Source organism: Amia ocellicauda, chromosome 1, assembly GCF_036373705.1.
Source record: "Amia ocellicauda isolate fAmiCal2 chromosome 1, fAmiCal2.hap1, whole genome shotgun sequence".
Lineage (NCBI taxonomy): Eukaryota > Metazoa > Chordata > Actinopteri > Amiiformes > Amiidae > Amia > Amia ocellicauda.
In genome coordinates, this window is record NC_089850.1 from 17,137,571 (window position 1) to 17,161,092 (window position 23,522).

Here is a 23,522-nt window from a genome sequence, read left to right on the forward strand (position 1 = left end):
ATTTAGCTATGCAAACTGATCCCACACAGGTCGAGCTCAGTGTCTTGATTTACAGAAATGCAAATTGTCAGCACCAGTGTTTACATTGGAATTAGGTTTGATGTTAATATAATTCTATTATTTTTTTTATACCACACACTGATTTCTGATTTTCTACAACATGTGTTCCTGAAAAACAGACAAATAACATGCCAATTTAGTGTGTGGAATCTTTTGTTTTTCTTTTCAAATAAATGTGTAAATGTATGCTCTCGCCTTGTTCATAATTTTGTGTTCTACTTTTAGTGTAATGTCAAATATTTTAGTTTTCTTTTCTGAAATATTTGGTTTACATCTTACACTAAGCACATTTAATCACTGAGCATGAATTTGATGCCTTTAAATTGAGATTATCAATGCTAATTTTACAATTTAGTTTGCCAATTAGCTACACATGGAGAGGTTTTGGGTAGAAAGCATTACTATAGAACCTCAGCAATATTTTCAAAATAGATCTTGCCTTTTACTTGACCACAAGTTTTGCAGATCTATTTATAGTTGTCTCTCCATCTCTGTCACCACATACAGAATCGCCAAGTATTGTATTTGCATGTCCAGGCTCTGTGACTGGTGGTGGGAGAAGTTTTTTTTATTTTTATGTGAGTCTTAGGTTGACGTCTGTTCAACTCTGGCTTCTACTGTATGAAATGTAGGATATCTGAACATTGTTATAACATGGTTCTGTCATGCATTTTCTTTTCCAGGCCTTGCGTTGATCACTCTTCTTTTTTGTGGCAATGTCCGCATGTGGGATTTCCTTAAGCTTTTCCAAACGTGCTGAGGTGGGAATAAAAGAGAAGATTGATAATCAGAGTCTAGTCCTTGTGGCAAAGTGGGGAGGACACGGAGACCATGGTGCTTCAACTTGCCTAGCAGAGGTTCCCAACTACAGTAGAAGCTGCCGTTCTTGCACTGGTGACCTTTGTGGATTAAATGGAAGCGGCGATGTTTAAGACACCACTGAAGCTCGCTTGACATCCTTGGCGCTGGATCTCTGGCTGGTACTTGCTCAAGAGTCAAACCGCGAGGCGAAGACGTTTCACGCTGTAGTTTTTCCGACAACGGTGGAGCAGAATGTGGTTTCTGTGGATCTGGTTCCCCGTGTGCACGTGTGTGGCCATCCACATGGACATAGCGGTTGGCCATAGCATGTTTGCCTGTGAGCCGGTCATCTTGCGGATGTGCCAGGACCTCCCGTACAACTCCACCTTCATGCCCAACCTGCTCAACCACTATGACCAGCAGACGGCAGCTCTCGCCATGGAGGTACTGTGACTACTGAATAAATACATGGGGAAGGGGTGGGGAGGGTTGGATTTACACTGTAGCCGCTTTCAAACAAGCATCCTCTACCTGTGTTACAACACAGTGTCAGGCAGGTTAGGTACACACTTTCACACTCCAATTTCAGTAAGTGGCCTAGATCTGAGGTCACTAAAGGAAGTACTTTAGTCTCTCTCTCTCTCTCTCTCTCTCTCTCTCTCTCTCTCTCTCTCTCTCTCTATAAATGGTAATAGGATTTCCCAGAAATCTGTATTATTATTTTAAAAAGAGATATGAAAAGAAAAAAAAAGAAAAAACATTGCACTTTTCTATTGATCAGTCACACTTAATGGCTATATTTCAATTATGTTCTTCACCAGAGGTACACAGATTGCCTATTGAAATTCTTCAGTGTGTTTGTGCTTTGCAACTATATTAAACATATTAAATGTCACCATTAGTTATGATTGATGAAGGAGAAAGTGCAGTGATTTTCTGTGCATTTCCCCCCTTTAGATTTCCTCCCTGAAAGATCTGTGTGTGAGTGATAGCAGAGTGCTCCTTATGAAATAATATATATTTGTAGTTGGAAAGCAGTTGATTTGCATATTGGGAATTTGTTATTTTTAGCTTTGTAAGATCAAATGGTTGTTTTTTGTTCTTTAGTGCTTTGAACGAATAGTGCTGTTTTGAAATGAAAAGCTTAGTTCAATAAGTGAACAGAAGATATCAGTTTTGTTGTGTCTGCTACAGTGGTCATCCCAGTCAAAGTTTTTATAGACCATTTCCAACCTACCTTTATTACCGTCTTATTATTTTTCAATAATTTGAGATTCCTATCGATCTATTCTGAAGCAAACTAGAACCTCCCAATCTGACATTTTCTCTTAAAGTATCTCACACTATTGAGTTGTTGTGTATGGGAAGAATTGAGTGACATTCACAGATTAAACACTGCTTCTCCTGAAACTCAACAATGACAATATCAATCAATCCATCCTGTGGCAGCTGTATTCTGTTTTTCGTTCCAGTTTTAGAGTGCCCAGTTAAATGTTTTATCCCAAATAACCTTATAGGCAGTGATGGGACAGGGACACAGAAGATACAGTGCATTGAAGGTGGGCAAACTCTGATTTGGCAATTTCTTGGTGCAAGATTCGAAGATATCTGTGGGGAGCGAGTGAAATAACATCAGATTATTTTCTCTGAGCTACAATATCTAAGAGGAATGAGCAGTTATGAGAGAAATGTCAATTTAGCAAAGTGAGCCTTTGGGGAGCTCATCAGCATGTTAAAGATTTCTAGCTTGGGTCTCTGTTCCTGTGATGGTTCATTTATTCCTGATTTAAAAAGTGACTTAGCAAAACTAATTTTAATGGTGATCCAGCCCCTTTGTTCTTGTTTGCCTAATGATCATATTTACATGAACAAAACCAAAGAAGGTCGCCACATTTTCAAAGATTGGTTGTATAGTTTTGCTGTTTTGCTCACCGCAAAACTATATAACCAGTCTGCACATTAATTGATGATGTATGCTCAGAACTGTATGTGCAAATTGGGAGGCTCAGAAATATTATTTCCTGTTGACATTCTGTACAGTATGTCTGTGGGATAAAGATATTTACCTAGAGGCTCTGACATTAACTCCTTTAGACGGATAATCGGGGGAAAATCCCTATCATGTCTACTGAAATTCATAATTCACTACAAAAATAGTGTAGTAGCCTATTATGTAACACAAATGGTGTCCTTTTATACACCAAAGAGAGAAAAATAAATATAGAGTATAGAATACTGTGACTGATTGGTCTGTAATTTCTTGGCTCAGTTTTGTTCCCTTTCTTGTGGATTGGTTTGACATTTGCAGTTTTCCAGTCATTTGTAATATTTTAGTTAGTGGCCTATAAATATTTTCCCTAATTTCTTTAAGTACTGTTGGAAATATTCCACCTGGCCCAGGTGATTTGTTGGTTTTTATTTCTGCTAGTCCCTTTAGTACCTCCTCATTTATCCTGATCTCTCCTAGGATTTGCCTGGACTGGTTGTTAACCTGTGGCATGTTATCTGTCTTTTATTTTGTAAAAACCTCTGTGAAATACTCATATAGAACATTTGCCACATTTTGTTCGTTTTCCAAGATACTTCCATTTTTGCCCTTTATCTGTTTCACTTCCTCCTTTATTGTCCTCTTGCTGTTGTAGTATTGAAAAAAGCTCTTTGCATTAGTTTTAGCTCCAAGAGCTATGTTTCTTTCTATTTCCCTCTTTGCTTTCCTGATCCCTTTCTTAAGATCTCTTTTCAGTTCAGTATATTCTTTGTATTTTGTTTGGTCTCTATCAATTTTGTATGCGATATACAACATTTTCTTGTTGATATTTTTTTTGCATACTTTGACCAATGTTTTTTTGGTCCTCGATTTGTTAAGTTTTGCTACAAATTTATCCTGTGCCTCAAGTAGAATATTCTTAAAATATAACCATCCATTTTTGACTGAATCTGTATCCAGTGTGCCCCAGTCTAATTGGCTCATATACCTTCAAGGTTTGCTTTTCTAAAATTGTAGACCATTGTTTTTGACTTGGTCCTTGTTTTTTGAAAGAATGCCTCAAAGCTAAACATATTGTGATCACAGTTTGCCATTGGTTCTCTAACTACTGTTCCTCTGACTCGGTCTTGGTCATTTGAAAAGAGCAAGTCAATAGTAGTCCTTTAGTAAGGACCACATAGATCTGCATAATGTGAAGCGGCTACAGTGGCATGATTGGTACTGATGTGAATTTCTCTGGGAGCTGACTTTGTTTAAACGCTGTTTGATAGTGCAACCTAATGCTGACCAGGATTTTACGTTATTTCGAAATAATTCTGTAGTACAATCCTGTTACAGCGTGTCACATGGCTGCTGGGAGCTGTGACTGAAAATACAAATCTGTAGCCAAACTGAAGGAGCCCATCTGTCAAGGGCGTTAAATGTCCCTGTGGAAATCCTGCATTACATAATTTAGAAATGTTATTCTGCAGACAGCACACAGTTTTTATTTGAGCAATCCTTGAATGGAAAACAAACAAAAAATGACATTTGTGAGAGGTCTATTTGAGTTCTGTAGCCAGTTGCATGACACAGAATCAATCAATCAATCATTCAATTTTTATTTGGTAGAACTCTTCACAAGGTTGTTACAGAGCTCTTTAGGGATTGAAACAACAATATACAAAATGTAAAGTTAAATAATTGTGTGTATTGTTCTTTTAATTGGGGAAACTGCTTAAATCTGTCCATTGTGTAAGAGGTCTGCTTTCAATTTGTGTGTTCTTTGCCCAAGCTTTTCGTGGCAGCAGTAGGTGGGATGGGATACAACAAACGCATGCAGTGAAACATAGCTCTTGAGGGCTTTAATTGCTTGAATTACACCTAACTTCCCATACCTTGAAGCAGTCTAGATAAAAACGCAACACCCTTTTGTGACAATCAATTGTGCCTCCAGATGCTTTTAATTTTTTGTAGGTGGTTACAGACAATGATGAATGGATCTGGTGCAATTATGATAATGTGCAATGCCATACTTAATTGCACTTAAAACAGAAGGGGCAGCCCTGTGTCTTTGATCTTTAAGGCCCAAGCCAGTTTCAGGTAATTGAGATTCCTCATGATTAGGCCAAAAATAGTGGAAATGAGCTGTGAAAAAAAAAATCTAAACAAAGCAACCCCTGTCACATGATTATTGTAGTCATTTTAGAAAAAACTAAATCAGCATGAAAAATCCAGGTGGGCTGATAGCTTGGGATTTCATTGTGAGTGGTGGGTTTTCAGCTACAAAAAGTGTGGACTAGATGTGTGTGTATTTAAAAAAAAAAGTAAATATATATGTGTGTGTGCGCATGGATAGATGGTTATAAACATTGATTGATAGTGATGTTGCCTTACTATCCCAATCTAAGTAAGACCAATCGGGCACCATCTGACCTTTGCCCTTGTTGCTGAGTTCAAGCAATGCGTTCACCGATGACTCTCACAGGGTGAAAAAGGCAGCAGTTCAGCGAGACTCTGGGGTTATCAATCATTCATGCTCTCATGTGGTGATCAGTGCTGAGGGGAAGGCTTAATTGAGCTCTTTATACTAAGGGGACAAAAACCAAAACCTGGACACAATATGAAAGCTTAGTTAAAAAATTATTAACGATAATCTGTTAGGCTTTGCATGGTTCACACCGTTATGTATGGCTTTTTCTTCTGTGTGTTTTTGTTATTCCACTCACATTATCCAGTATGCTTCTGGAAACACAGCTTGAAGACCTTTAGTAGTTTTGGAAAATGACTTGGTTTGGAAATACTTAGTTTAACTGCATTAAACTCTTGCAGTCTTGGAATATATGAAAAGGTGAAAATGTTGGATAAAGGAGCCATAAACCATCACCATTAGGTACATTTAATACATAACAGTTCTAAAGTATAATTTTACAAAGGTGCAGAAAGGAGTACATACTAATATATTTTCACTTTAATTGTGCAGCTTTATGCAGAACAATTATATCTATTAGGCTGGTGTGGAGTTTTCTGGGAAATATTGTATGACACAGACTGAGATGGTTGACACTTAGATCTGAAAAAACACTGCAACGGTTAGTATTGATTAATCAACACTATGGGGAGAAATGAGGGAAACCAGTCCACTTCTATGAAGGTGGGAATTAGTCACTATGTTGAAAATAAAATACAAGATGATTTTAAGTCATATTCATGTTTTTACTTGACTATAGGGTTATTAGTCTGATAAACACACAGGGAAATCAGAACACTTAATCCTAACAGTCAACTCCACCTAGTGAATCCAATCCAGATTATTTAATTATTGTTTTGTGCAGTATTAAAGTTTAGCTGCTGTTTCTCAGTTTTCCCAAGCATGCATGTCATAGTTCATAGGTTTGGTGATAAAAACGCAGTGTCTATTTCTCCGCTCATCTTTGATTAGATTATCACGCTCTCGTGTAAGCCGATCTCTTCCTAACGTTGATGTGTGTCAGATGTGATGTTCAGGAGATTGAGTGCAATTATTACCACTAGTAGTATGTTCTTTGGCTAATGCCTTTATCCAAGGCAATTTATAAGGGTTAGTTATCAAAATACAATCTGTCACACAAACAAGCATTGCAAATGACTGATAAGTGCCAGCCTACAGACATGAACAGTAAAAAGGAATACAGGCAGTGCAATATTTGGTTTGTGCAAGGGAGTCATTGGGGTCAGTTTTAAATTCGGTCTGGCCTATGACTGTGTGAGCGATGTAGTTGTAAGGAGTGGTTTGTGGGGTGGGGGATGGATAAAGTAAAACAGGATATTTAATTTATTGTATTTTTTTTTTTTGCAAACACTCTTTATAACCCGTGCATCCTTGTAGTAGAATGTGTGCAGCTTTTTTGTGCAACATTGTAGTGGAAGGTACTGCTGCTTACAAATACGTTTTTGTTTAGCACTCCTTTATTCTACACAAAATGGAAAGCTACGCCACACTATCCAAACCCTCCCTATGTGAGCCTTGCAGACAGGCCCTCGATTTCTCTCTCTGACTCTTTTTTTTGGTCTTCTGTCTGTCTCTCCACCGGCCTTCCTTTCCTGGGTACTAGGGGTTGCTACGGAAACCAGTCTTAATTGTATTGTAACAAAGGATACGCATTCCTGTTCTCAGAAGGCGGTCCCCATCGTGCCCTTTGACCTGTCGGACGGGGACCTCATTGAAACCCTCCTTCGGATTGGTTTGTCGCTGTATCAGACGTTGCTATGGCAGCCGGGATGGAAATGTAAAAGATGAGTGTAACTAAAGGAGTGGAGAGGGGGATGACAAAGCCCGGAAGAGCCGAGCGATATTGTTTCAAAACCAGAAAAGGGGGTGGTGGGGTTTTTCTATTCGTTATCCTTTCTCTTCTTTGCAAATTTTGAAACGACCACAAAAATGCAACAAAAGGCAGTGCTATTTTTTTTTTGCCCATTCCTGCATTTCAGATATACCTCTTCTTTCTCCCGTGTTGCATTCCAGACATTGTAGGCAAACGGCTTTCACAGCTTTGTGAAGTTTATTACATATGTGGTAAGGCCTATAAACCGTGCAATTTCAAAAATGTCTCATTATCCGCATGAAACCAAACTGTAGCACTAATGAAGCTGTTCAGTATATCTTATAAATACAGCTGCCAGCCTTTTAGGGCTGTGCTGTGTTATTGTCAAAGAATGCAAACATTTTTTTTAAAATAAAACTTCAGTTCACTCCCTAAAGCAAAACTTGTTCCCTCTCGAAACTGAACAGCAGCTTTCTGTCAGGACAGTTTGTATCGACAATAATTAACAGTATTTTGTTGTTTGTTATTGTACATTAAACACTATCCCATGGTTGGGAAGACGTTAAGGAGTCTCGGAGTACTCTATTCTGGTCGCTAAATTACTTGGGGGAACCTTCTCCGCTTTCTGTTAAAATGGCAACAGTAATTTTCTACACAGCTGCCAAACTTGTCTCCACCAACCCCCCCCCAACACCTGCACCCTGGGAGATTGCAATCTGGGAGGGGTGGAAAACAGTTTTTTGGGAAGATTGAAACCTTACAGCGCCTGCAGCTGGCAATCTATTTCGTACAGCTTATTAACTGTCAGGAACGCAGCCTCTCCGTACAGCCTGGGGTGGCCGAAGAATTGCCAGCAGTGGTGTTCAGTGTTAGCTGTCATTTTAGCAAAATCCAGACCTATTAATTACAGGGAAATATCTGCCCCCCGCTGTGCACCTGCACCCACGTCCTAAATGCACAGTAGAATTTGGCTGTATTATTCCTGCTTGCATGGCATTCGTTCCCAGGAGGCTCAAATTGGATGAAAGGGATATATGACTCCAAAGTGAACTCAATGGTAAACAGTTGAGGCCGGATGAATAGCGTGCATTTCTGTCATGTTTGCTTATGTTTGAAGGAGAACCGACACAAATGTCCGCAAGACCGTAATTGTGTCCATGCACAGGAGACCAGAAGAGTCCTGCTATTGGAGAGAGACAAAAAAAACTTTAAAAACGTTAATCCTCATTTGTGTGTTTTCATTCATTCACGGAGTACAGAAGTATAATAATAAGAACCAGTGGGTCTGACTTCATCCTAGTTTTCTGAGCCTTCCTTTTATTCTGTACATGTAATTTTAGAAATAGGGTGTGCCGGGAGTTGGCATATCTCAGAGGCATGGTAGAATTGCGTTTCGAGCCGCACTTAATACAGCTCAGTATTTAGGCCATATTATACCATTCATATCTTTTCTATGGTGGTGGGGGGGGGGGAGGTGCAATGTTCTTAGCAGGACAAAATCTTTTCTAATCAATAGATGATCAGTAATGCCAAAGAAAGACCAGCTGAGGACAACCTCATCCTCCTGGGAGACAAATCCTGGCAATAATATGGAACTGTAGATTTTTGTGGATGATGGAGAAAGCTTTGCTAATTTTGAAGCAAGTAGAAAAACAAAACAGACAGTTACGTTACATTTTCAGGTCTTAGTGGGACTTCGCTTTAAGCTATGGGCAATTATTCATTATTATGAAAGTATTATCAAGTTAAAGATCTAGCCTATGTGTTTGTCTTTTGTATATTTGAAATAAATTAACAAAAACTCACAGATTATATAAATAAATACTTCTTGTCTGAATGTAATTAAAATTGTATTTTTTTTTATAAACCAGTCCTGTGCTCTCCTCAATAAAACATTCCAGTTAAGACCTTTTTCGGCACTAATGTCTTACCCAGAAGCAGTCTATAAAATCCGATGCACAGGAAAAGGTAATCTGAAACGTTCTGTATTAGCTACTGTATTCTTCTTTTGCTCAGGTGTAATTGAAGTACTGTAGTCTCGACAGGTAAGAACATGTCTTGAAAGGACCAAGATAGTCCTCCCTATGAAGAATGGGAATTGATTGGAAATTTCACAATTGATTTATTTTTATCTTGGTACAGGTTTATAGTTAGTTGCTAGCTTGCAAGACCTCCTTTGTCCAAAGCTCAGGCTAAAGAGGTTCTTATTAAACTAACTGGTATATGACCAAGGGGTGGGCGATCTTCCCAAAAACTCATATCATGATCTCATAACACATAATCATGATCCACAATCTGAATCACGATCTTCCCAATTTTGAGATGTACTATAGAGAATATCCAGACTGGAACAAGCCTCTGTCGGCATTCACTATACATATGGGGAATGGCGGTATTAGAAAAATATTTTTTGACTTTGCAAATCATACTGTGCATCTAAAGTGTGGATCAGTCTTTTAAATCCCACGGTTTCCACAGATTTGAATGGCACCATATCCTTAGCTAAGTAGAATGTGACCGCCTCCGCCACCTCTTTCCATCGTTTGTTGCTTTTGTCATATTTGTTCGACTGCTCTAATGTGTCGGTCAGTGATAACGGTTTGTTTTGGGACCTCGTGAGATACAGATGAGTGGGGTTGTACCGACCTGAGTGGAACACTCTCGGCATGTTCCTTCGGATGCTTCCTTTTCAGGTGGTTGAAAAGATTTGTCGTATTACCTCTGGAAGAGCTGACTGTTACCCTTCAAAGTTTACAGATTGTGCATAGCCAAACCACTGCCACACGACTGATGTTGAGTCTTTTTTCAGCACCAGCTCCTCATCCGCCATGCTGCTAGTTCATGTTTTTTTTTTTTCTAATACGTCACCACACATGAAAGACACATGATTGAGACGTGGTATAATTTGGCCAATCAGTACAGCCATCTAGTAGGCAGTCGTTGTTGTAGTTTTAACATTATTATGAGGACATAAAAGATCATGATCTCTATGATTCGCTTGAAAAGTGAAAGATCGATCACGATATAAAATAGTCAGATCACCCACCCCTAATATGACCACAGGAAAAAAAAAAAAATCAATTGAGTTCATAATACTGTTAAAGGATGCATTTTGCCAAAAACAAAGGTGGGTGTGTGCTTTCCTTCTGGCGTGCCATCTGATATATAGTGCATCATATACACACAATTTAAAAAAAATAAGACATAAATAATTTTGTTGTTGTTGCTGCTGAGAAACAATACAGATTTATGGCCAATGTCATTGGATATCGGAAGTCTCTCCTAAATAGCCAATTTACTGCAGGGTAATCTACATCCTATATCAAGATGCCTTTTTGAATGGAAATAGCTTTCCTTTTGAGCAGTGAAGGAGATAGAAATTACCTCACTGCTCATCATGAACACACAATCAAATGAGTGACTCGGTTGGCGCCATGTGTGTTGGTTGTGAAGTGGAAGAATGGCAAAGTCCCTCAAACCTGGAGATCTTGATATAGGACCTACAATGATCAGCTCCTTCTCCTCTTGCCTGGCTCTCTAAACCATGTTTAAACAGGCCGCAGTATTCAGGGGTCCCCTCCCCCCGAGGCAGACAGTGGTGACAATAGCCACGGTCCCCAGCAGGAAGCAAATGTGTCACCGCTTGGCTGTGGGTGAGGAGCCATTGTTACCCGTGTCCTGGGATTTGCATGTTAATGTCGTTCCTGGCAGCTGAGGCCTCTCACAGCAGGCCTGCATCTCGAACTGCTGCTGTAGCCCTTTGTGTGTAACGTGTGTTTTCATGAAAACCCCCCTTTCAGAGCGGCTGATGGGCCTATTTGCTTGATTAAGAGGCATCAGGTTACTGCGATTGCCCAACTTTTTTTTTTTTTTAATAATCTTGGATGGGGTGATTCTTTGGTTAACTACCAGTTACATTTGGGTTCTTCTTTAGCCTTACCACAATATGAAATCTACTGCGATACAGGAAAATAGCTGCAACGATTTACAGTAAGGCTGGATTTTAATTTTATTTTAAGTCTGTATGTTTTAAGAGTTTTTCTCTGTAATTGGCACTGTAGTAGAAGATGTTACAGTTCCTTCTCTTAGCTTGCTGTGTCACTGAGCCCTGCCACAGTTGCTGTAGATGTTCCTAGCTTGGTCATGGCTAGCGATAGTAACACTAACCACAGTGAAAAGAGGTTTTAAAAGACTCCATTCACTGAGTGTGGCGATATTGGTGAGGCCTTGCCTGGCTCATGTTACTAGGGTTTCCGTGCTGTGATGACACATTTTTAACCAGGGACTTTGACCTTCTTTTAATTTAATGTTTTATTATACACAATAAATATAAACATCAAAGTAAAAACAAATGTTATCACTCACAGGAAAGCTAACTAACACAAAACAAATAGAACGGTTTCCAATACATTTTGTCTACAATGAATAGGAGGAGCAGTAAACCACCCAATATGTTTTGCCATGAAAAGTAGATTGTGAGAAGATTAGTAAACTGCTCTCTCTCTCCTGACAAACTCCAACAGTGTAGTGTAGTAATTAGACCTCCACACAAGCCTGTTTGCAGTCTTTAGTGAGTGGCCTTTTCTCTATTTCAGCCCTTCCATCCCATGGTGAACCTGCAATGCTCTCCAGACCTGCGGCCCTTCCTGTGTGCGCTGTATGCCCCCGTGTGCTACGAGTACGGGCGCGTCTCCCTGCCCTGCCGCCGCCTGTGCCAGCGCGCCCACCGCGACTGCCACAAACTCATGGAGATGTTTGGGGTGACCTGGCCAGAAGAGATGGAGTGTAGCAGGTAAGATCTCCCACAGTCAGTGAAGGGTTTTTGTGAGCACTCTTCGGGGTGCTTTTAAGATTGGCCACACCTCTGACGAATTGATTGATTTATGGATCAATCAATCAATCAATCCAAGCAGCCAATCACTATTCATGATCTCTTCAAGCCCTTCAGATGCTATCTCTGTCCATGGTGGAGAAGATCACACAACTGGGAGAGAGTTTAATTTCACTGAATTGGATAGAGGGGTAATTGGACATTTTCACCTTGATCAACCAACAGTTAACTTGGTCTTTAAAGTATATGCCAATTGATTTGAACCCACGGCTGCTTAAATGTCCCACACAGAAAGGCCACAGTACAATGTATTTGTTAAAGATTACCCATATTTAGTCGCAGTCGTACTTGACACTATACATAAAGATCTATTTTAAAATTTCTATTTTAATACATTCTACTCTGTACTACAAAATAAACTGTTAAATTGTTATGTATTGTTAGTTAATGTGAAATACATGGATTTGGACCAGGGTTGGAGACCGTTAGTATAGATACAGAAAGATACAGAAAGAGACAGTAAGACACATTCATATTGGTTAATCCTTCAGTTTATGATGTCGTGTCCCCTCAGGTTCCCAGACTGCGATGAGTCTTACCCCCGTCCTGTGGACCTGCTGTCCAGTCTGGATGGCACTGAGGAGTCCCCCATGGCCGTCCAGAGAGACTATGGCTTCTGGTGCCCCCGCGAGCTGAAGATCGAGCCGGACCTGAGCTACTCCTTCCTGGGGGTGCGTGACTGCTCCCCGCCCTGTCCCAACATGTACTTCCGGCGGGAGGAGCTCTCCTTCGCACGCTACTTCATCGGCGTCATCTCCATCGTGTGCCTGTCGGCCACACTCTTCACCTTCCTCACCTTCCTCATTGACGTCACGCGCTTCCGCTACCCTGAGCGGCCCATCATCTTCTACGCCGTCTGCTACATGATGGTGTCCCTGGTCTTCTTCCTGGGCTTCCTGCTCGAGGACCGGGTGGCCTGCAATGCCGCCAGCCCCGGCCACTACAAGGCTGCCACCGTCACGCAGGGCTCCCACAACAAGGCTTGCACGCTGCTCTTCATGGTGCTCTACTTCTTCACCATGGCTGGAAGCGTGTGGTGGGTCATCCTCACCATCACCTGGTTCCTGGCCGCTGTGCCCAAGTGGGGTAGCGAGGCCATCGAGAAGAAGGCACTCCTGTTCCACGCCAGTGCCTGGGGCATCCCGGGCACGCTCACGGTCGTGCTGCTGGCCATGAACAAGATCGAGGGCGACAATGTGAGCGGCGTCTGCTTCGTGGGGCTGTATGACGTGGACGCGCTGCGCTACTTCGTCCTGGCGCCGCTCTGCCTGGACGTGCTGGTGGGCGTTTCGCTGCTGCTGGCTGGCATCGTGTCCCTGAACCGTGTGCGCATCGAGATCCCCCTAGAGAAGGAGAACCAGGACAAGCTGGTGAAGTTCATGATCCGCATCGGGGTGTTCAGCGTGCTCTACCTGGTGCCCCTGCTCATTGTCATTGGGTGCTACTTCTACGAGCAGAGCTACCGGTCCGTCTGGGAGACCACCTGGGTGCAGGAGCGCTGCCGGGACTACCACATCCCCTGCCCTTACCAGGTAGGTGCCCAGTGTCCAGTCAATTTGTGTGGGGGTGGATTGAAGACTCCCACTGCCGATTGTATAACCTGCAGGCCCCACTTTATAGCTTACCAGGATTTGCTCATGATTTCCTGCTTGCTTGGTGTTACGTTGTGTTAAAAAACGTGGGAGTGTTCATCTCTGTTCCCCCCCATACCCAGAAATGTGTGGTATGGAAGGGAGAGCGCCACCTACTGGTCAACCAACACCAATTCCAGTAGCAACCTGATTTTGCTTACAGGTCCTACAAAGACTGTCTCTAATTCAAGTCTCCACACTTTTACAAAAGGCAGATTAGACAAACTTTGACCCTCCTGCGAATGGAAAACCACAAACCTGTCCCCAGTGGCTGATGCTCCATTTTACTTGTCTCAAATTTGAAGTTTGCAGTTTGGTGTTAGTGGGTGGGTCGAAATTTGGATTCATCTCAGTCCATAGTCTGAACCCTACAGCTAACCAAAATGAAAGGGAAATCCCACAGGATTCCACAGTAAGTGTCATCAGGCAGGAACTTTCTACTGCTAAAGATGGAAATCGGTTATTCCAATACAAGAGTTACATTTGTGGCCTTTGATGTTATTGTCGTCATCATTCTAGAAAAGGCAGCATGGCATTGTGGGGGCAAGCCATGGATGCATCTGCCTAAATTATAGATGAGGACGTGATTCTGGGCAGGGGTTCTCGGCTTTCCGCTGTGCCGTAAATATTTTGTTGAGAGAAGCTCTGTTTTAGTATCCGATGGGGCTGTTTCACTGCAGTGTTGATTGCAGGTTAATACTGAGGCCTGACTCCTCCCAGGTCGCCTCTGGGTGATAGATAGAGTCCCAGGATTGTGTAGCTCTTTAATTTTATTTCCTCAACCTGGCGATTCAGCAGACACTATCACCACAACTCCCACATGAAAGGTGGTGGGGTGTGCGTTCCTGGTTGAATGATTAACCTCCTGCCTGGCAAAGGGGAGGATGCATGTTTGCGGGGCTGCAGATATTTCTCCCACACAGACAGGGCTCCTATCTCTGCCTTTGAACAGGTTAAGTCACGCTTCAGCCGACAGCATTGTCAAGGGGCGGTCATTTGCAGTTACAGGATGGAGCGGGTGAAAATGTTTATTTTACCCCGCAGCTGCTTGACAATATCAGTGCAGTATGAGATCACGAACAGCTGAGCTGAAACCTTAGAAATCAGGGAGGTATGCTGAGCTGGTTTACCTTTAGCTCATTTAACAATAGGATGCTTTAATTATATTATTGTGTAGATCCTGGCGTATCTGTATAGCATGCCAAATTCAATAAGGCTAATTGAATTAAACTTATTTTTTATTGTCATGAATTAGTTTATTTATTTAGCCAGCTCTCTGTCCTTGGTTTTGGCCTTTGCGTTGTTGCCAAGAAACTGATCCTCAATTTGTGAAATAAGGATCATTGCTCTTGTCTACTATAGCGGTTTAAACATGTCTTAATAAATTACAGATTAAAAATGTATGGACTCGGGTGGGAAAAACACTCTCACAAACTCTCATAATAAGCTTTGTTTGTTCAGTCTGGGCCCAACTGCTTATATTCCAGACAGTTATTGAAACAGTACACCATAATGGGAAGAAGCTTTGAAACCCAGCACTTGGTGTAAAGTTAATGCTACAAACACACACATAAAGGACCATTTAACCATGCAAACAGTTCAGTTAACCTGGGCAATTAAATAATGAACAGCTGGAAGTTAAATTCCAATTAAAAACAAATGTAGAATATTCCCGGTCAAAACAGCATGTCCTCATTTTTCTCTTCTAGGTGCTATAAATAAGCATACATCAGTACACCTATCCCTGAATGCTGGGATGTTTCCTTTGTTTTCCAAATGATGAGACCCGTGACACGGTCAGAAATAAACAGATGTGTTTTTTCCTGTGGTGACTGTGCAGGGAACAGTGATTTATTACTCCACTGGACCCTGGTGTGGCACAGGGAGGGATGGGCTTGATGAGGAATGATAACAGAAAACACTATCAACAGCCTCCTGCACCCCCCGAGCAAAACACACAGGCCTCAGTGTGCTCGTTCATTTGCGGCTGCGATCTGGGAGCGGCTCATTACAGATCTAGGGTCCCCAGGGAGTCAAATAGGCCGGAGGTGCAGAGTGAGTCAGCCCCATGAGTGTCTCCTCACGACAACATAGCTGCTCTTATTCGTCAAGGGGGCAGCTGGCAGGCAGGTGGAATGCCCCCCACACACATTTTCCACATGGTAGCTCTACAAAGTGCTTTTTCTCTCTGCTCGAATCAATCGAAAGCAATCGCCCTGCTGAGGTGCTTTGTGTTGTTTATTTGCCCGAATCTGATCCAGTGTGCCACTTTTAGTTTAAGAAAATAATAGTTAAAAGAAATATCGGCTATGTATAAAACAAATACAGGTGTTATTGCACACCCTGCACACCCTGTTTTGTTTCTCTCTCCATCCGGACCCTTGCCACAGGTTTTGAATGTAGTGCGCCTCTTTCCTGCTGTCCTTCAGAAGAGGCACTGCGATTCAAGGAGACAGGTTCTTTTCAGAAGTGATCCAGCGTGGGAAGGAAGGGCGATGTCAGGTGAAATTAGTGATGACCGAGCTGTGATGCTCAGAAAAATTGATGCATTAGTGTGCAATCAAGGTTAGCTGGAACCCTGGGGAACCATTAGGTCTGACTGTCTGAGCCATGGATTTCCTGTCATTTCTCAGTCGCGATTCATAATGCCATTCCCGGTACGTTGCTATGGAGAATCAAATTGAATCAGTGGTAATGTTCCCATAAAGGGAAAACTTTGTCATCCGCAATCCATATGTCAAGTTATTATCCTGACCTCTCGGTATCACATTTTTTATAGGTTACAAAATGTATCGACCATTAACGCATTTTGTAAGATCTAAAATATTGCCAGAACGGATTGGCATGGCAGTTCCTACATTTTTTGGATGTAGCGGCCTGTCCTATGGTTTACTACATCACAGATTATGGTTTCTGCAGCCTGTACAGTATTCTATAGTCAAAATTGCTTTCTTTTTTTTATGGAGAGCATGAAAGTCGGACTTTAGGGTGCCAGCAATAAAGTATGATGCCTGAAAACAAGACAAAAAGGTACAAAGCTGGTCAAAGGACTTTACTAGCCACAGAATTAAAAGACCAGCAGGTGTCTAATTGGCTGTGCAGTGAGAATGAGGAATTCCACTGTAATCTAAGCCAATCAGACGGCTCCAGAGGGAGTGAATTCCAGGGGCAGAACAGCTGACTCCCCAACCACAAATATTCAGCAATGTGTGAGGAAAAAGTCTCTAAGGGCCAACAACAACCAAAAGAGCAAGAGAATAAAGTAGTTCCTGCTGACTGGGCATCTCTTTTTCAATATCCAGTGATGGATGACTGTCCAGATCAAATGAGCAAAAGCTGTTCACTGAAATCCCTGTGTTTTGTTGACAAGCAGACATGTTTATTTGGGGGAGGGAAATAAAAAAGATTTCCATCCCTTTAGTGAAGAAGCACTGTAGTTACTATTGCTGGAATAGTAACGTTTTATAGATTCTGTAAATGACCTTGTGTGCTTTCCATACATTGTGTAGGCTTTGATCGACTAGCTCATTTATCTGGAGTATTCATTAACATAATTTCTCCTTCTGAACAATAATGTTGAAATGTCTAACGCACGTTTGGAGTTTCTATAAATGTTTTGTTTTGTTCTTTTAATATTTCAAAATATTGCTAACATAATTTCCACTATTGCCAACTCGCCCAGTAACTACATTTATACAAAAACAAATTGCCTGTATTTGAAGTGGGGCATCGTTTGCGTTTTGCAGTTCACAGGAAGAGAACAACGTTAAACAGGCATTAGTCAATTATGCTTGAGAATGACCAAATCCATTCAAATGGGGGTAACTCATGCCCTCGGCAGTGAAGAGACGACATAGGACTTGGTTGTGTTTACCAACTGGGCTGCTGATCATTCAGACCCAAATAAAGAGAGAAACATTAAAAGGGAGGACAGATTCGGGATTGTTTGAGCAGTGTGCCCATTTTCCTTCTTGCGAGTGGTATCGCCAGCCATCAAGAGCGACTGCTACACAAGAATCCAGGCACTGTCCGTCTGGGGAGCACAAGGGAATCTCAGAGCGAGAGGGAGGAAGGGGGAGTGAGTGCTGAGCCATTGTACGGGCTGCTGGGTTGCTGCGAGGCATCGAGAAGAGAGAATTGTCTGTGATCAGTGAGCTGTGCAGTCTGGGAAGGCGAGACGCACACTGCCCGCCCCCGGGGCCGAGCTGCAGAAATGAGGCAGGGCCGGAGCTTCTCCTGGGATTTGGTGGGAAGCACACCAGCGCATCTGCAGGGAAGATCTGAATGTATTGATTATAGACAGAAATTTGTTTCTGGATGAATGCAGCTCAGCCATTCAGCATACAGAGCCCACCCTATTACTATGCCCAGCCTTTGCATGGAGACAATGAAAAATGAAAAAGCATGAAATGGAAGGGAACTAAAGCAACTCGGCCACCTCAGCTTTCACTTGTTCTGGTTTTCACATCCTTGCATCTTGTTTGGGCTGCCTAATACATCAGTGTGACCAAGTCTAACCCTTCTTCCAATGGTGCCTGTATTAATCCCATTGCCCTGAAACCTCCATGCCCTGAATATTGCCCAATTCCTCCTCTCAGAGCTGTGAGCCAGGCTGTCTAACCCTGTCTGTCTGTCTGTCTCTCCCTGCACAGGTCACCCAAACTAGCCGTCCAGACCTGATCCTCTTCCTCATGAAGTACCTGATGGCGCTGGTGGTGGGCATCCCGTCTGTGTTCTGGGTGGGCAGCAAGAAGACCTGCTTCGAGTGGGCCAGCTTCTTCCACGGCCGGCGCAGGAAAGAGTGAGTGAGCCCTCGAGAGTCCCCAAAATTCATTCCAGATATTCTCTCTTTCTTTTTGAAAATCCTAGATGAAACGGAAGCACTCTGGTCTCTCTCTCTCACTCAGATTTGTAGAGAAACTGATCTACACAGGCTTTGTTTATGGGAGGGAGGTCTGATTTTAACTTGCCGGTAAGAATCACTTCCTTTACCTCTTTCTCCTTCACTCCTTCACAGCAGCGCGGTGAACGAGAGCAGGCAGGTACTGCAGGAGCCGGACTTCGCCCAGTCTCTGCTCCGAGACCCCAACACCCCGATCATTCGCAAGTCCAGGGGCACCTCCACCCAGGGCACCTCCACCCACGCCTCCTCCACCCACCTGGCAATGCTGGACGACCAGCGCAGCAAAGCGGGCAGCGTCCACAGCAAGATGAGCAGCTACCACGGCAGCCTGCACCGCTCCAGAGACGGCAGGTACGAGGGGTTCAGAGTTAGTGCCATTGTGTTCTGCTTTTTGCTTTTGTGTTTTTAACTTCAGGGCCACCGTATCTACTAGATAATATATAGCAGGAAAAACAAGGTAATACCTTCTACTACCACATGCAAATATTGTGAGCTGATAGATTATTATTTTTGAGCTGCACACCTATAAAACGGGACCCTGACTAGGCTGCCTGTGTTAAACCTCTGATAATAAGACCTGTGTGCTTCCTCGCCCCTGCCAGGTACACCCCTTGCAGTTACAGGGGAGTTGATGACAGGCTGCCGCACGGGAGCATGTCCCGGCTAAACGACCAGTCGCGGCACAGCAGCATGCACCGCCTCAACGACCAGTCACGGCACAGCAGCGTCCGAGACCTGAGCAACGCCCCTCCCCCGCATGCCACGCACATCACGCACGGCACCAGCATGAACCGCGTCATCGAGGAGGACGGAGCCAGCGCCTGAGCCTGAGCCAGGACTCCAGACCGCCCCCCCCCCCGAGGCAGTGGCTCTCCCTGCGACACAAGGGGTAACGTAGGCCTTGCTTCAGAGCGATTGGGATTGGAGTTCATGACATATCTGCAACAAAAACAAATACACACACCCCAAAAAAACTATTATACTGTGAAGAGAGAATTGGATGCTGTAAAGCGCACTGAACCGAGGACTTCAAACAGCCGAGTTCCATCAAGACTAGTTTATGAAGCTTTCGCATACTGACGCACTCGGGTCTGCCCCTCCTGAGAGCCATTCGTCCACAGGATCTCATGACCGCATCCGGAAGGAGCTGGGATAGAGGGACATGGGCCCCGTTTGGAGCGGACTGTAAAGGGGCCCCTCTGGCGAAGTATATATATTTTTTTTTAATTGCGTTTCTGTAGCGAAAGATGTATTTAATGTAAATATTCTGCACTTCCGTCCTGGACCTCTCTCGCTTGGATCGGTGGGATTTGAACAAGAATTTGTTTTTGTATTGTTTTGTATTATACTTACATTAAGGTACTTTAGATAAGACCTGAAGAAGAGCCTTAAAACAAGGTAAAGGTTCCCCTGGTTCCCTTTGCCCCTTGCATTGGCAGACAGGGGCGTCACAAACGTGGAGCCTGGCGAGTCTGGAGTGGCATTGACCGCTGCGGTCAGTAAGCGAGCAGAACAGGAACGGGGCTTGTGTCGGAGAGAGCACAGCGTCTGCTGGTTGAAGACCAATTCAACGTGAGGAGAAAAGCCTGACTGGAGCCTTTATGACCTCCGGGTCGCTGTTCACTGGACCATGTGCAGTTCCTGCTCACTCCCCTGGCCCGGGTCTAGCCTTGAGCCTACCTCAGCCTTTTGTAGACCGCAGCCAAGAGGTGGTTAAAGACCAGAACATCTTTACATTTCGGGAAAGCAGGTCCAGAGCACAGTCAGTTTGCCGTGGGTGAAATGATCCTCTCTGAAACAGTGAGAACTCATGAGACATCTATGTTCTTTGGTGCTGGATTCAAAAACATACTGTGCATCATATTGTATCAGTCTCATTGCTTCTGAATCCACTGTAATTATTATTTTATATTTGTTTAACATATACAACAGATATGTTACAAATGTTCTACAATCTTTTTGCTTTTAAGGGATTTATTTGAGATCCTAACCGCCAGAATTCAGACCTGCGTTTCTTCTTTTGAACATAGATGGGGATTTGAGGAACTGAGCTTATTAAATATCTCAGTTAGAGATGTATTGATTTATTATTATTTATTTCTTAGCAGACACCCTTACCCAGGGTGACTTACAGTTTTCACAAGAAACATTCATTTAAGTGTGTAATCTAATAATGCGGGAAAGGAGTAGCAAACCTTTTTAGAGTCAAATGCTTTGACAGAAGGATCTTGAATGCTTTTCTGCTGTAGTGCTTTATTCCTGTTCGGTTCTTTGAAGGCAACCCACACTACTATGGATATGATACTGTACTATACTCAATTTCTGTAGTGAAGTCCGTGCTTATTGAAGCTGTGGCCATCTTTCTTTGTGTACACTAAGAGACAGCAGCCACATATGAAAAAACAGGACTCTCCTCAGCGAGAGATGTCGGCAGGGCTTTGCAGATGACTGTCGGATGAGTCTCACAGTGTGGAATCATTTCCAATGTTTGATTTCAAAGCACAAGTCTCTCGAGGACACCTAATGCATTCGCTGCGTCTTTGCCATCAGCGCCGGATATAGCAGCGCATGAAAGGCTCAGACGTGGAAGGAGGGAGGGGGCGACGGCAATGAAAATAGAACCGGCTTTGTTCCCTTAAAGGGTCAAAAGCAGCTCACGTGAGTCCTTTGCCAGCTATTGTTCAGGAAGTTCAGACAACGCCCCGTAGCTTCACGGATATAGAGTTTTAGTGACAGACGGTCTTTGGCCCGTGCTTTTGGTTCCCCCTCTGTGAGGTGAGGTGATGATGGGGGTGGTAGCGTGTACATCACACTTACTGGCAGACCGAAAGATAGGCATGTGACAGCCCCCAACCCCATAGGGCAGAGGGTCCAAACTCATGCATATAATAACGCATCCTTGGAACAGTTTATGTCAATGGCTACTAAAGCTGTAGGACACCAGTTTTGACAGAAGTCACCATGGTGTATATTTTCAGTGGGGCCTACTGTTTCGTAGGACCGTCTGTTACGGCAGTGGATCTTGTGTGTATCTGCAGCTCTCCACCCGCCTCGCATCAGGAGAATATAGAGAGCATATGGCCTGATACATGCCTCAGTGGAGTAGACTGCTAATAATATAACTGCATCTGGTTTTGCTTCCTTCTAAACAGAAGTGTTCTGTACATAATTGCATGTGTATGCAGTCAGGTAACCCCTCCCCCCCCCCCCCCTTACTGTTTGTACACACAGTTACCATAGCAGTGTGAAGCAATACTGTGAACTAGAGAAAGGTGTGCTCTTCTGCGTCTGACAGCTGGACAAAGGCCGTGCACAGTGCATCCAGCGGACCAAAAACAAAAAACGGCCTTTCAGAAATGTCTGAATTTCAGATGCTTCTAACCATTCCAGACCCACTTCTCAGGGAGGGCGCAGCTTTCCAAAGGGGTGTTTGTACTCAGGTGGTAATAAACCACATCGAAGGACTTTCATTAGGTCTCTTGCCAAGACACTCCTTCAACAATCATCTTTCTTTTTCTGCCTCCGGGGAACAAAGCACATTATCAGAAGCCAAGGCCGTGAAAACCTGTTTTGATAATGACTTGAATTGTGCCTCTGAACAAGCAGCTACAAAACCAGATAGGACAGAAGACCTGGTAACACGTAACTTAACGGAGAACAACTTTTTTTTTTACAGATTATTATTTTTTTAGCAAATTACAGGAGTCCAGAGCTGAACAGTGAACAGAAAACTACTGCACACGCTTAAAGCTAAACAATGTCATGTAGTCAGTCCTTATTTATTTCAGTGCAAAAGATCTCTGGTGCTGGTGGCGCCACATGCTGGCTGATATTGTTAGATAATAACTGAGGAGACTTCCATCAAAATAATTCACTGATGGCTTCAGTTGTGTCTGTAGAAACCCTGAGGTTCTCTCATGGGTTGATACTCACTGAGTGACCAAAGGAATGTGGTTGGTCTTAGTTCTTGCATTCTCCCCTTACCAAGACTGAAGGCCTGGTTACTAGTAGCGATGCATGCATTGGGCAGCTCAGATAGGGAAAGCAACAACACACTTAGTGCAGCAGCTGCTTTTAGCAAAGTCCACTGGAATAGAAAACTGAAGGAATTCAATTGAAACTGTCAAAATCATTCCAAAATACTTCCTGGTCTGCAGGTGCCAGGGTATGTAGGACACTGTCTAATTAGGGTATACAGTGACTTCACCAAAAGGATTGTGCTCAATAGCAACCACACAGATGATAACGAGTAATTTACTGGTCTGCTACCCCCTCAATCCATTGTAAAGTAAAGGTCAGTAACTGTAATGATGGTTGTTTGCCGGAGTTAACTATAATTGTCATTGAGCACAACTCTGGGCACCAAGCTTCACAGCTGAAATGAACTTACACACACTATCTACACTCACCTAAAGGATTATTAGGAACACCATACTAATACTGTGTTTGACCCCCTTTCGCCTTCAGAACTGCCTTAATTCTACGTGGCATTGATTCAACAAGGTGCTGAAAGCATTCTTTAGAAATGTTGGCCCATATTGATAGGATAGCATCTTGCAGTTGATGGAGATTTGTGGGATGCACATCCAGGGCACGAAGCTCCCGTTCCACCACATCCCAAAGATGCTCTATTGGGTTGAGATCTGGTGACTGTGGGGGCCAGTTTAGTACAGTGAACTCATTGTCATGTTCAAGAAACCAATTTGAAATGATTCGACCTTTGTGACATGGTGCATTATCCTGCTGGAAGTAGCCATCAGAGGATGGGTACATGGTGGTCATAAAGGGATGGACATGGTCAGAAACAATGCTCAGGTAGGCCGTGGCATTTAAACGATGCCCAATTGGCACTAAGGGGCCTAAAGTGTGCCAAGAAAACATCCCCCACACCATTACACCACCACCAGCAGCCTGCACAGTGGTAACAAGGCATGATGGATCCATGTTCTCATTCTGTTTACGCCAA

The 23,522-nt window shown here is 43.1% G+C and overlaps 1 protein-coding gene across 2 annotated transcripts; it reads left to right on the plus strand.

Annotated features, from left to right (window-relative positions):
• Positions 1-462: 462 nt before the first annotated feature.
• Positions 463-23,084, plus strand: LOC136719935 (frizzled-3). 2 transcript variants are annotated; one of them, XM_066697392.1, is made up of 6 exons: positions 463-1,305; positions 11,727-11,923; positions 12,537-13,554; positions 18,306-18,454; positions 18,674-18,907; positions 19,159-23,084. In XM_066697392.1, the coding sequence occupies exons 1-6, from the start codon at positions 1,114-1,116 to the stop codon at positions 19,379-19,381; spliced, it is 2,013 nt and encodes a 670-aa protein (XP_066553489.1). In that variant the 5' UTR covers positions 463-1,113; the 3' UTR covers positions 19,382-23,084. The 2 variants fall into 2 exon arrangements, with proteins under 2 accessions (XP_066553489.1, XP_066553488.1); XM_066697391.1 differs by having other exon boundaries at positions 464-1,305; positions 18,671-18,907.
• The last annotated feature ends 438 nt before the right edge of the window (positions 23,085-23,522 follow it).

Bases quoted from the DNA above. Each gene is read 5' to 3' on its own strand.
- LOC136719935 (XM_066697391.1), top strand. From the start codon at position 1,114: ATGTGGTTTCTGTGGATCTGGTTCCCCGTGTGCACGTGTGTGGCCATC. The intron at 11,924-12,536 runs GTAAGATCTCCC...GTGTCCCCTCAG, and splicing joins GAAGAGATGGAGTGTAGCAG to GTTCCCAGACTGCGATGAGT. The intron at 18,455-18,670 runs GTGAGTGAGCCC...ACTCCTTCACAG, and splicing joins CACGGCCGGCGCAGGAAAGA to CAGCGCGGTGAACGAGAGCA.